General features: G+C 35.8%; 1 protein-coding gene across 2 annotated transcripts; it reads right to left on the bottom strand.

Moving 5' to 3' along the window:
- Positions 1-2,572: 2,572 nt before the first annotated feature.
- Positions 2,573-9,964, bottom strand: LOC107668965 (GTPase IMAP family member 2-like). Of its 2 annotated transcripts, XM_016461042.1 has the most exons (4): positions 9,292-9,964; positions 8,482-9,162; positions 3,330-3,449; positions 2,573-3,164 (listed from the first exon to the last, which is right to left on the bottom strand). In XM_016461042.1, exons 1-3 carry the CDS (start codon positions 9,317-9,319, stop codon positions 3,373-3,375), a joined length of 786 nt encoding a protein of 261 aa, XP_016316528.1. In that variant the 5' UTR covers positions 9,320-9,964; the 3' UTR covers positions 2,573-3,164; positions 3,330-3,372. The 2 variants fall into 2 exon arrangements, with proteins under 2 accessions (XP_016316528.1, XP_016316529.1); XM_016461043.1 differs by lacking the exons at positions 8,482-9,162; positions 9,292-9,964 and adding an exon at positions 3,555-4,320.
- Positions 9,965-10,797: the final 833 nt, after the last annotated feature.

Genomic DNA, 10,797 nt, shown 5'->3' on the forward strand with positions numbered 1-10,797 from the left:
ATCTCTTTGGATTTGAGACTTCAGTCTTTGCAACTTTACAGATCTTCTTTATGCACCAAGAGCTTATAACACTCCAAAGAGAAAGGAAAAATTGAAATCGCATCATGTGACCCCTTTAACAGCTGACAAAAATGATTGCTCTGCAGGAAGTTTGTCAGACTTACTTTCAGGCAGAACCAGATCTATGCTTCTTCTTGGTCTTGGTCTGACTTGTTGGATCCCCACCCACTGTCACTCTCCTTTTCTGCTTCTTCCACAGGTGTCAGGAGATGCACTATACTTGTTAGATGTTCTTGTAAGGTTTGCATCTTTGTTTTTACTTGTATATCTCTTCTGCTTGTTTCTTCACTATTCTTCTCTTTTCCTCCATATCCTCAGAAAGTTTGCTGTCAATGTCCTTCATGCCCTGCTACCAATCTCTCTATCACATGAAATAATTTTTTGTACATTTATCCCCTTGCTGACAGTATAATTGAAAACATGAACTCTGTTCCCACACTTCTTTATTACAGTATCAAGCTCTGTCCCTGCTCTCTTAATCAGCTGCTTGCAATCTGCATGTCTCTGTGTTTTGTCGTTATACATGAGCAGAACGATGGTGTGGTTCCAGATCTGCTCACCAAGAATCTCCATGTGTTCCAGAACACTGTTTAGGTGCATGTTTGTGAATGGTTTGTGTAGATCGATGACTAGAAGGAAAGCATGTGGAGCAGGACACAGTTTTAAACTGTGCACAATCTCCATCTTTAAATACTTTGCACTCTCCGCCAGTGTGAAGCTCCTCCACCATCCTGGTGTCATTACCAAAGTAATAGACCTGTTCTGAACTGTCCTCTGTTTCATCTCACTCTGGACTATCTCTTTTCTCACTTTACAGTCATTCTGACCAAAAATGGTTTTAGCTGCACTACGTTTGTACTCTGCTTTACTGCCTATTATTATAGCTTTTATCTCATAAAGAGCTGGAAAATCTGCAAGAGAAATTCAAGGAACCTGTAATTATCATGTGTAGTTAGCGAACCTTAACAAATTAAATATCATATTTCAGATGTATAGTCAATTGAGCAGATTGCATACTTTGCATGTGTATGTGGTTCGTGCTTATGGTTCACAGTATTACAGCAAATGCATTTTAAAAGCCTTTGCAAATCCATAACAATGGCCACATTTAATAATGTAGTTTTGTTGTCTTGAGTTTGCTTTTATAGGTGGCAATTCAGGTGAGATTCCTAAATACTTTTGATAAGGTTACAAAGTTTTCCAGCTTAGTTTTGTAAAAATGAAAATTGTATAAAAAACATTTCTCGTAACGTCCATGATCTAAGGGCACTGTAAAGTTGTTGCTTTTAAACTTGATGAATCTTGTCTTTACCTTTACTGTGACTACACTGAGCTCTCTCACATTTGTATGAAGTAAAAAAGTTTTGGCTTTAGTTGTGTTTATTGGAAATCAATCTTTGAGCATAAATAAATCTATGATGAGCCAGGTGATGTATATACTTGTTTTCAGCCTTTGAACAACAATGCATACATAGTGATGTTATAATTTGTTTTTTAAAGATATCAGATACTTTCCACTGTCTAAAAATATATATGGTTTAAGTCAAATGTTTAAACATTTATGTACAATATTACAACAACTCACTTTCATGGCGATCAGATTTCTCTCCTGCCTCCATTATGCGTCACAGACTATCAGTGTGAAGTTCTTGAAATTTGCTTCAATATCTTCTTTCTCTCTTTCCTGTTTTCCTCACGCTTAATCTCCTTTTTTCTCAGTTCTCATTATTTCTCGTTTTCCCCCCTTTTATACAAATAATGAATCTAAAAACATTTTGTGTGTGTAATAAATGTGCCTCTGCACTTGATGAACTGGTTTATCAGCTTCCTGATGAGAAATACTCAGAGCTCCACCCCTATGATTGCTTTGCAAGGGTTTTAGACAAGGATATTTGAGTCACAAGCATTTTTTCACCTTCACCTTGCTAATTTAACTCTGTATTGAAATGAAAAGAACACTTAAAAACTTGAAGTAACAAAATAACCATAGATATCAGTTTTCAAAGGCTTTACTGAGTGTATTTGTATTCTTAGGAACCTAAAACTAAAACGATGTTCATAAATAATGTTATGTAACCAGCATAATATAAATATTTCCCTGCAAGCAACATTCAAGGGGTCAAGCACACATTGTAAGGCTGAGTGGATTTGTTTGGTCAGAGCAAACAAGTGAATCCAGGAGGAGTACGTTTACCATTGTTTACACCATAACAGCTTTTCATTAGTAGGAGTGGTCACTAAATTCACATGGCAATCTGGCAATGAAACGTAAAAAGAGAAAATAAAATATTATATAGAATATAAAAATAATTCTGTGGTTTAAGTTATAGGTTATGGATCATAATGTCAATTTCAATAGCTCTATTTATGTAGCGTACTGTATATTTTTAACAAACAGGTTTGGTGTTAGAATAACTGAAAGAAATGGATGAAGAAACAACAGTGATGACACACATGATGCAAGTATATAAGTTTGTAGATTTTGTAGAATAAGGTCAAACAACAATATTTATTTTAAAAAGGAACAGATAATATCAATCTCCAGCACTCCAGTATTGGAACAAATACATAGAATCTGACATAAACTCAGTATATTATCAATCACAATATAAATTTATGGCAACAGATACTTGAATGTGGAATACATTGATGAAGTAAAAAAAAAAAAAAAAAAAAAAAGGAAAAAAAAAAACAGGTCCACAGATCACTTTTTAGCAAATAGTTGACACACAACCCTCGATTGCTCTGGGGGGTGTGATTGTTAACATTACAAACAATATGAGTAGATCTGACATGAGGTTAAGCTGATGGTATAAATAGTAAAGCTGATTACAAAAGTCAAGCTCATATTTACAATTTAAAAGAAATCTTGCAAGTGAACGAGTTACCATCCTGCTGTCATTACTTTGTTGTACGAAATATTTAAAAGTATTGCATGAAATGCTATTGCTTTCCTTATTTTTCTCTTTCTGTTTTTTGTATTTACCTCTGCAAACCATCTGTGATCTTGATTTTGTGTGACATTCTCTGAAATGTCCTCTGATAAGGTCCTGAAGTTAATTGCAGTTTGTTTTCAAGTAATTTCTTAACTTGGTTTTCAGGCACTATGTGAAGAAATATGATAATTAATAAAACTTTTTATAAACATGTTTTATACTTTAAAACTAAATTGCAATTAATTGCAATTAAATTATTATTTAGTTGTATGTGTCTAGAGGATACGCTGTAATTGTTTTCTTTATTTTTCAATTTCTGTTTTCTGTATGTACCTCTGTGATCTTGATTTAGTATGACATCTTCTGAAATGTCTTTTTAAAAGTCTGATAAGGTCCTGAAGTCAGACACAATTTCTGTGTTTTCAAGCCATTTTGTAATGTATTCTTCATGCACTATTGGAAGAAATGTAACAATTATTAAAACTTTGCATAAACATGTTTTACTGACTGACAGTAACCAAATCATTTTTAAAGAAGTTTTTTTTTCAGGCTACTTACTGTGAGGTGGTTCCAGATTAAAGCTTCCTCTCTCTAACTTGTCTTGCTCTGACCAGTTAGATCCACAACCACTGTCACTCTTCTTATCTGCTTTTTCCACAAGTTTGAGATACTCAGATTCCCAATCAATCTCACACTCCTCCATCACTGCTTCCGCTGGGGTCAGGAGCTCTGTGTTTCCTCTGGCCATCATCTCCACTTTCTCCATCAACTCGCTGACCTGTTTCCTATCACACCGCTGATTGTTTTTTAGTACATGATATCTGTTTCCACATTTATTGATCAGCCACTGCAGAGCTTCTCCTTCACTCTCAATGTGCTCTTCAATAGTGGGAGTCCCCATCCAGTCTCCCCTGGTGAACACCACTATACAGTACTTCCAGACATTTCGACTCAGGAGCTCCATGTGCTCCTTGACAGACCTCCTATGTGCTTCAGTGAAGGCAACACCAGACTGCAGAACTAGCAAAACTGCATGAGGTCCTGGTGAACACATAGCAACACTTGACATGATCTCCTGCTTGACTGACTCTGAAGTCTCCTTTACAGACGCGTACGGCCACCATCCAGGTGTGTCAATTAAAATGACTTTTCTCTTGTCGACCTCTCCCTCTCTCTTCAAAGATTTTTTAGTCTTGCTGACCTCTTGTTCGATTTTCAGGAGGGTGTTCATCACTGAGGTCGTCCCAGCCATATTGGCACCCATCAAGATAATCCTTAATTTTGGAAAATCACAACTTTTCTCTGCTAGGAAAAAAGAGAGAGTTCATAAACAGCATAACATTGCCTACAGTACATAATAGAGTGATGCAGGTATGACATCAGAGCGCGGAGGACTAGTTCGCAGCTGATTCCTTTAAGATTTTCCTATGTGGGGTTTTGTAATGGTGTTTTTTCAATTTATGAGTAAAATAAAGCCTGTGGTAAACATAACTTAAAAATACGTTGACGTTTCACACACCCATACTGAAAACATAAATTTTGAAACAGTTATATTTACCTTTGAAAATGTATGTTTCTAATAAGTAACTAGATAAGACCGTTTAGGATATCACTGTCAACAAAATGTCAAAATATCATCAAGTTATGTTTACCACAGACTTTATTTTACTCATAAATTAAAAACCCCCATCACAAAACCTTGAAGGAACCTGCAGCAAATAAGTCTTCAGGGTTCTGATGTCATACCTGCACCACATTACTCCATGTGTTCTATTAATAGTAAATTGCTGTTGAGCATTTTTTATGCGCTATACCTGTTAGACATTCTTTCAAGGTTGTCATCATTGTTTTTACTTGAATCTCTCTCTCCTCTGCTTGTTTTTTCACATTTATTCTCTTTTCCTCCATATCTTCAAACAGTTTGCTGTCAATTTTAAAGCACTGTTCTTCATGACCTGCTACCAGTCTCTCTATCTCATGAAACAGTTTTTCCACATTTTTACCCCTTCTGACAGTATAATTGAAAACATGAACTCTGTTCCCACACTTCTTTATTACAGTATCAAGCTCTGTCCCTGCTCTCTTAATCAGCTGCTTGCAATCTGCATGTCTCTGTGTTTTGTCGTTATACATTAGCAGAACGATGGTGTGGTTCCAGATCTGCTCACCAAGAATCTCCATGTGTTCCAGAACACTGTTTAGGTGCATGTTTGTGAATGGTTTGTGTAGATTGATGACTAGAAGGAAGGCATGTGGAGCAGGACACAGTTTTAAACTGTGCACAATCTCCATCTTTAAATACTTTGCACTCTCCGCCAGTGTGAAGCTCCTCCACCATCCTGGTGTCATTACCAAAGTAACAGACCTGTTCTGATTTGTCTTCTGTTTCCTCTCACTCTGGACTATCTCTTTGCCCACTTTACAGTCATTATGACCAAGGATGGTATTAGCTGCATTGCATTTATGTTCTGCTTTACTTCCAACCATAATGATGTTTATTTCTGAAGGAGCTGGACAATCTGCCAGAAAAAAAATAAAGGAATCTGTATACCACTTGCAGTCAACAGCAAACATTTATTAGGGTTACTCATCATATTTCAAATGTTTAGTCAAATTTTTAGATGCAGTTTGTAGTATTAAAACAATTTGATTTGAAAGCCTCTGTAAAGACAACACTGGCCATATTTAATGCTGTAGTTTGCCTTGCATTGATGTTTAGAGATTGCTATCAGGTGGCAGGTCAGATGACATTCCTACATGCTTTTGATGAGTTTACAAGGTTTTCCAGCATACCAGTATGAAACTCTTACATAGAAACTCATTTATCTTAACCTTTAATATCTAAGGATGTTGTGAAGTAGTTACTTTACAACTTTAAACCTTCTAGTTATTTTCATTGTAGCCAAAATGAGATGTGTGTCATCTGTGTGAAGTAAGAGTTTTTGGGAAATCTAGTGTTCAAACATTTATGAGATATAATGTTTTGAAGCCTTTGTGTCAAATCATCCACTATCTAAAAGTATATCATTCAGGTTTTGTCAAACTTTTACGTATAACATGAGGAAAACTCACTGTCATGACAATCAGAGTCCTCTGCTGCCTCCATCATGCGTCACAGAATTGTCAGTTTGAAGGTCTTGAAGTTTGCTTCAATGTCTCCTTTCTTTGCTTTTTGATTACTCTCAGTATCTTGTTTTCCTCAATTTGCTCAGTTTTCAGTGTTTCTCAGTTTAAAAAAAAAAAATTCTAGATGAATCTTTAAGTATATTCTGTCTGTTCTTGTTCATGTACTAAATGTGTCTGTACTGATTAACTTGATGAGCTGGTTTATCAGCATCCCGGAAACAAGTAGTCATAGCTCCACCTCCATGATAGTTTTGCAACTGTTTTATACAAGGATGTTAGCATCACAAGTGAATTTTCACCTTTATTTTTTTTTCTTAATGTGTCTAAATTGAACTGCCGGTTTAGAAATGGGAAGAGTACTTCAAAACTGCATCTTTTTACAACATATTTTTAACTGAAAATTGAGTGTTTACTATTTTCCTTTTGCATTGACACACTATTTTCCTATTTGATACTGTAAAGCTGCTTTGACACAATCTGTATTGTTAAAAGCGCTATATAAATAAAGGTGACTTGACTTGACTTGACTCTTTGGTCAAAAAGTGTTGCAATAGATCAAAAGTGAGCTGAAACGACAATCATTCCATACTGTGATAATTAAACAAATATTTATCCTTATTACAAGTTGTGTCTAAATGAAAACTTCTTGGAAATTGGAATTAAGTACCTGAATTTATAAAAACTCTATACTGTATATGTACAAATAAAAAGAAATTTGTTGCTTATATGTGTCGTATATTTCTCAAGTAATTTATTTTAAATTATTTTAATTTTAATGTTTTAAGAAATTTTAATCATTTAACATAAAAGTATGTTTACCACGTTTGTAGAGCTGTTACTCTTTCAACCTTTGTGCAATGACCCAACTTGGTTATTTATGTTTTCATTATATTATGCCAATTATGTAAGACTGTCGACAGAAAATAAATAAATAACATCATATTTAACTCTATTTGGTATGTGGTTAACATTTAAACATTTTTAACGTTTAAGAAAGATACAGAGCCCTCTTCTGCCTCCATTATGTGTTGCAGACTGTCAGTTTAAATAAACACAAGTAAACACCATTACTGAGGCAAAAAAGACAAGGGATAGAGTTACAAACTTTGTCACCATTGGAACTGAAAGTTAAATGGTGCTTTAGTGAAAAAAAGACACCAAATAATTTATTTAGCCTGTTCTCTCAATTGAACTTTGTTAGGAACTTTCACTTTTACTTTATTTCATAAACAAGGAATGCATGCTGGCTTTTTCATTGAGTTTTGTTAAAGGGAAACAGTAAACCAACATGTATTTGTCATACATAAAAGCATTACACAATGTCATTGCTGTATTAGAAAACATTTTAAACAAAAGTAAAGAACTAAAGAGTCATTTCATGTTTGTTCTTGTGCATGTAATACATCTGTCTTCTTCATCTTACTGTTCTCGTTCATCAGCCTCATGAATATTTCTTTTAAAATAGTGATGACAGTTGCAGAAAATATCCAGCCTGGTTATATATCTGAGTATTCGGTTCGACGCAAAATATATTCACAGAAAAACACACTCAAGGTATGTTTTTATTCATTACAGGTATTTTAATGAATTACACCAAAAAAAAGATACATTAATGGAATGGGAGGAGAACAGACAAGAATTAATATTAGAACATTTAGCAAGCTATGTTTTTAATTCACAAATACATAGCACAAAACCTATACTTTACAATGTGAACCATGATGAATGAAGAAACAACAGTGATGACAGGTGTTATGAAAATAAGTAAGTTTGTAGATTTTGCAGAATATACTCAAACACATTTTTTTCTGGCTTTGTTTGAATAATAATTTAATTGAATAAGAAAGAACAAATCTCCAGCACTCCACTGGAGCAAATATGTACACATTCACATACACACTATGTGTATTATCACAATATAAATTTGTGTGACTTTGTGATTATTACAGAAACAATATGAACAGAACTGTCATGAGGTGGAGCTGATTACAAAAGTAAAGACCATTTACAATTTAAAACAAAACTTAGTTTTGCAAGTAAATCGTTTTATTTTGTTGTTCATGACTGCATGAAAATGTAATGTATATACTGCCTAATTGTTTTCTTTATTTTTCAATTTCTGTTTTCTGTATTTACCTCTGAAAACATCAGATCTTGATCTTGATTTAGTGTGACATCTGAAAAATCTGATAAGGTCCTGTAGTCAGACACAATTTCTGTGCTTTCAAGCCATTTTGCAGCGTATTCTTCACACACTACTGGAAGAAATTTAACAATTAATAAAACTTTGTATAAACATGTTTTACTGACTGACAGTAACCAAATGATTGCGTTGAAGTGTGTTTGTCAGGCTACTTACTTTCAGGGGGATCCAGATTAAAGCTTCCTCTCTCTAACTTGTCTTGCTCTGACCAGTTAGATCCCCAGCCACTGTCAGTCTCCTCCATTCCTGCTTCCGCTGGTGTCAGGAGCTCTGTGTTTCCTCTGGCCATCATCTCCACTTTCTCCATCAACTCTCTGATCTGTTCCCTATCATTCTGCTCCATGTAGTTCAGTACATGATATCTGTTTCCACATTTATTGATCAGCCGCTGCAGAGCTTCTCCTTCACTCTCATTGTGCTCTTCAATAGTGGGAGTCCCCATCCAGTCTCCCCTGGTGAACACCACTATACAGTACTTCCAGACATTTCGACCCAGGAGCTCCAAGTGCTCCTTGACAGACCTCCTATGTGCTTCAGTGAAGGCGACACCAGACTGCAGAACCAGCAAAACTGCATGAGGTCCTCGTGAACACATAGCAACACTTGACATGATCTCCTGCTTGATTGACTCTGAAGTCTCCTTTACAGATGCGTACGGCCACCATCCAGGTGTGTCAATTAAAATGACTTTTCTCTTGTCAACCTCTCCTTCGCTCATCACACACTTTCTTGTCAGGTTCTTTGTTTGTTTCTTTTTTAAGATGGTGATCACCACTGACGTCTTTCCAACAATATTGCCACCTATCAAGACAATCCTTAACTCTGGGGAAAATGTGTCTGCCAGAAAGAACATGAAAGTTCATGAGGAGTGCTTAATATTCAGTTGGAATCATATAACCTATATAACTCCATCTTTCTATTAATTATGCAAAATTGCTGACCGTTGTTTTAAAAGATGCACTATACCTGTTAGACGTTCGTTCAAGGTTTGCATCTTTGTTTTTACTTGAATCTCTCTCCTCTGCTTGTTTCTTCACAGTCCTTCTTTTCCTCCATGTCTTCAAAAAATTTGCTGTCAAGTTTAAAGTACTGTCCTTCATGCCCTGCTACCGATCTCTCTATCTCATGAAACAGTTTTTGTACATTTATTCCCTTGCTGTCAGTATAATTGAAAACATGAACTCTGTTTCCACATTTTTGTATTAGAATATCAAGCTCTTTCCCTGCTCTCTCAATTAGCTGCTTGTATTTCTCTGCTCTTTGTTGTCATACATGAGCAGAACGATGGTGTGGTTCCAGATCTGCTCACCAAAAATCTCCGTGTTCCAGAACACTGTTTAGGTGCATGTTTGTGAATGGTTTGTGTAGATTGATGACTAGAAGGAAGGCATGTGGAGCAGGACACAGTTTTAAACTGTGCACAATCTCCATCTTTAAATACTTTGCACTCTCCGCCAGTGTGAAGCTCCTCCACCATCCTGGTGTCATTACCAAAGTAATAGACCTGTTCTGAACTGTCCTCTGTTTCATCTCACTCTGGACTATCTCTTCACCCACTTTACAGTCTTCCTCGCCAAGAATCAGGCACGTGCAGAGGGGTTTGCGATGGGTGCTTGAGCACCTGCCCCTTTCCCCTTGATGCCCAAAGTGCCATTTTGTCAAGGAAATTTATTTTTATTTTTTTTGTAATTAAACGCCATTTTGTGAAGGCCTGCCCAATCTAACTATTAGTAAAATGAATGAATAATAATTTAGTCGTAAATAAAATTATCCACATGATGATTACCTTTCACCTGACGATCTCATCATGGACTATCCCTCACTTCAGACACCTTTAATGTAGCGCACTTCCAGGATGCCTTCATAACGTCCGCGGCTGCCGGTATGTGCAGTTCTCAGCGGAGCGGTGTGCTTGTATACTTATATTATTAAATTATTATTATTATACAAGAACTGCGTGAAGAGAGCATGCACAGCTGTTGTTTATATTGCTGTTTGTAGCCTGTGGAAGTAAGGTTAGCTGCAGCAAGGGGCTATAATATTTTTGTTCAATATTTTCCTAATGACAATTTTATGATCGGTTTATAAAGGCTACCACGAGCACATTTTCCCCATTTTTATCACAGAATAAGGCAGGAAATATAATTTAGTAGCCTATAGAAACTATAAAATATATGTCAGTCAGTACTGCATTATTCATATAGTTTATTTATTACCTAGAGATAACTTGAAAAACACACATAAACCTTATATTTTAGCAATCGTGTATTTATTGTCTTCACGATTTTTTTCAGCTTTTTATTCAGCTCAGCTACTATGCTTTTGTCCATATTAGGGATTTCCTGCACGTCATAAGTCATTACTTCTATGAGTCTGTTTTGGATTTTCTGCACGAGAGCGCCCTCCGGCTTCGAGTATGAATTAAACATACACTGCATGAGAGTGTTGAGCGCTCCAGATATTCACTTCTCC

This window comes from Sinocyclocheilus anshuiensis, unplaced genomic scaffold, assembly GCF_001515605.1.
Source record: "Sinocyclocheilus anshuiensis isolate Anshui unplaced genomic scaffold, SAMN03320099.WGS_v1.1 scaffold4, whole genome shotgun sequence".
NCBI classification, from domain to species: domain Eukaryota; kingdom Metazoa; phylum Chordata; class Actinopteri; order Cypriniformes; family Cyprinidae; genus Sinocyclocheilus; species Sinocyclocheilus anshuiensis.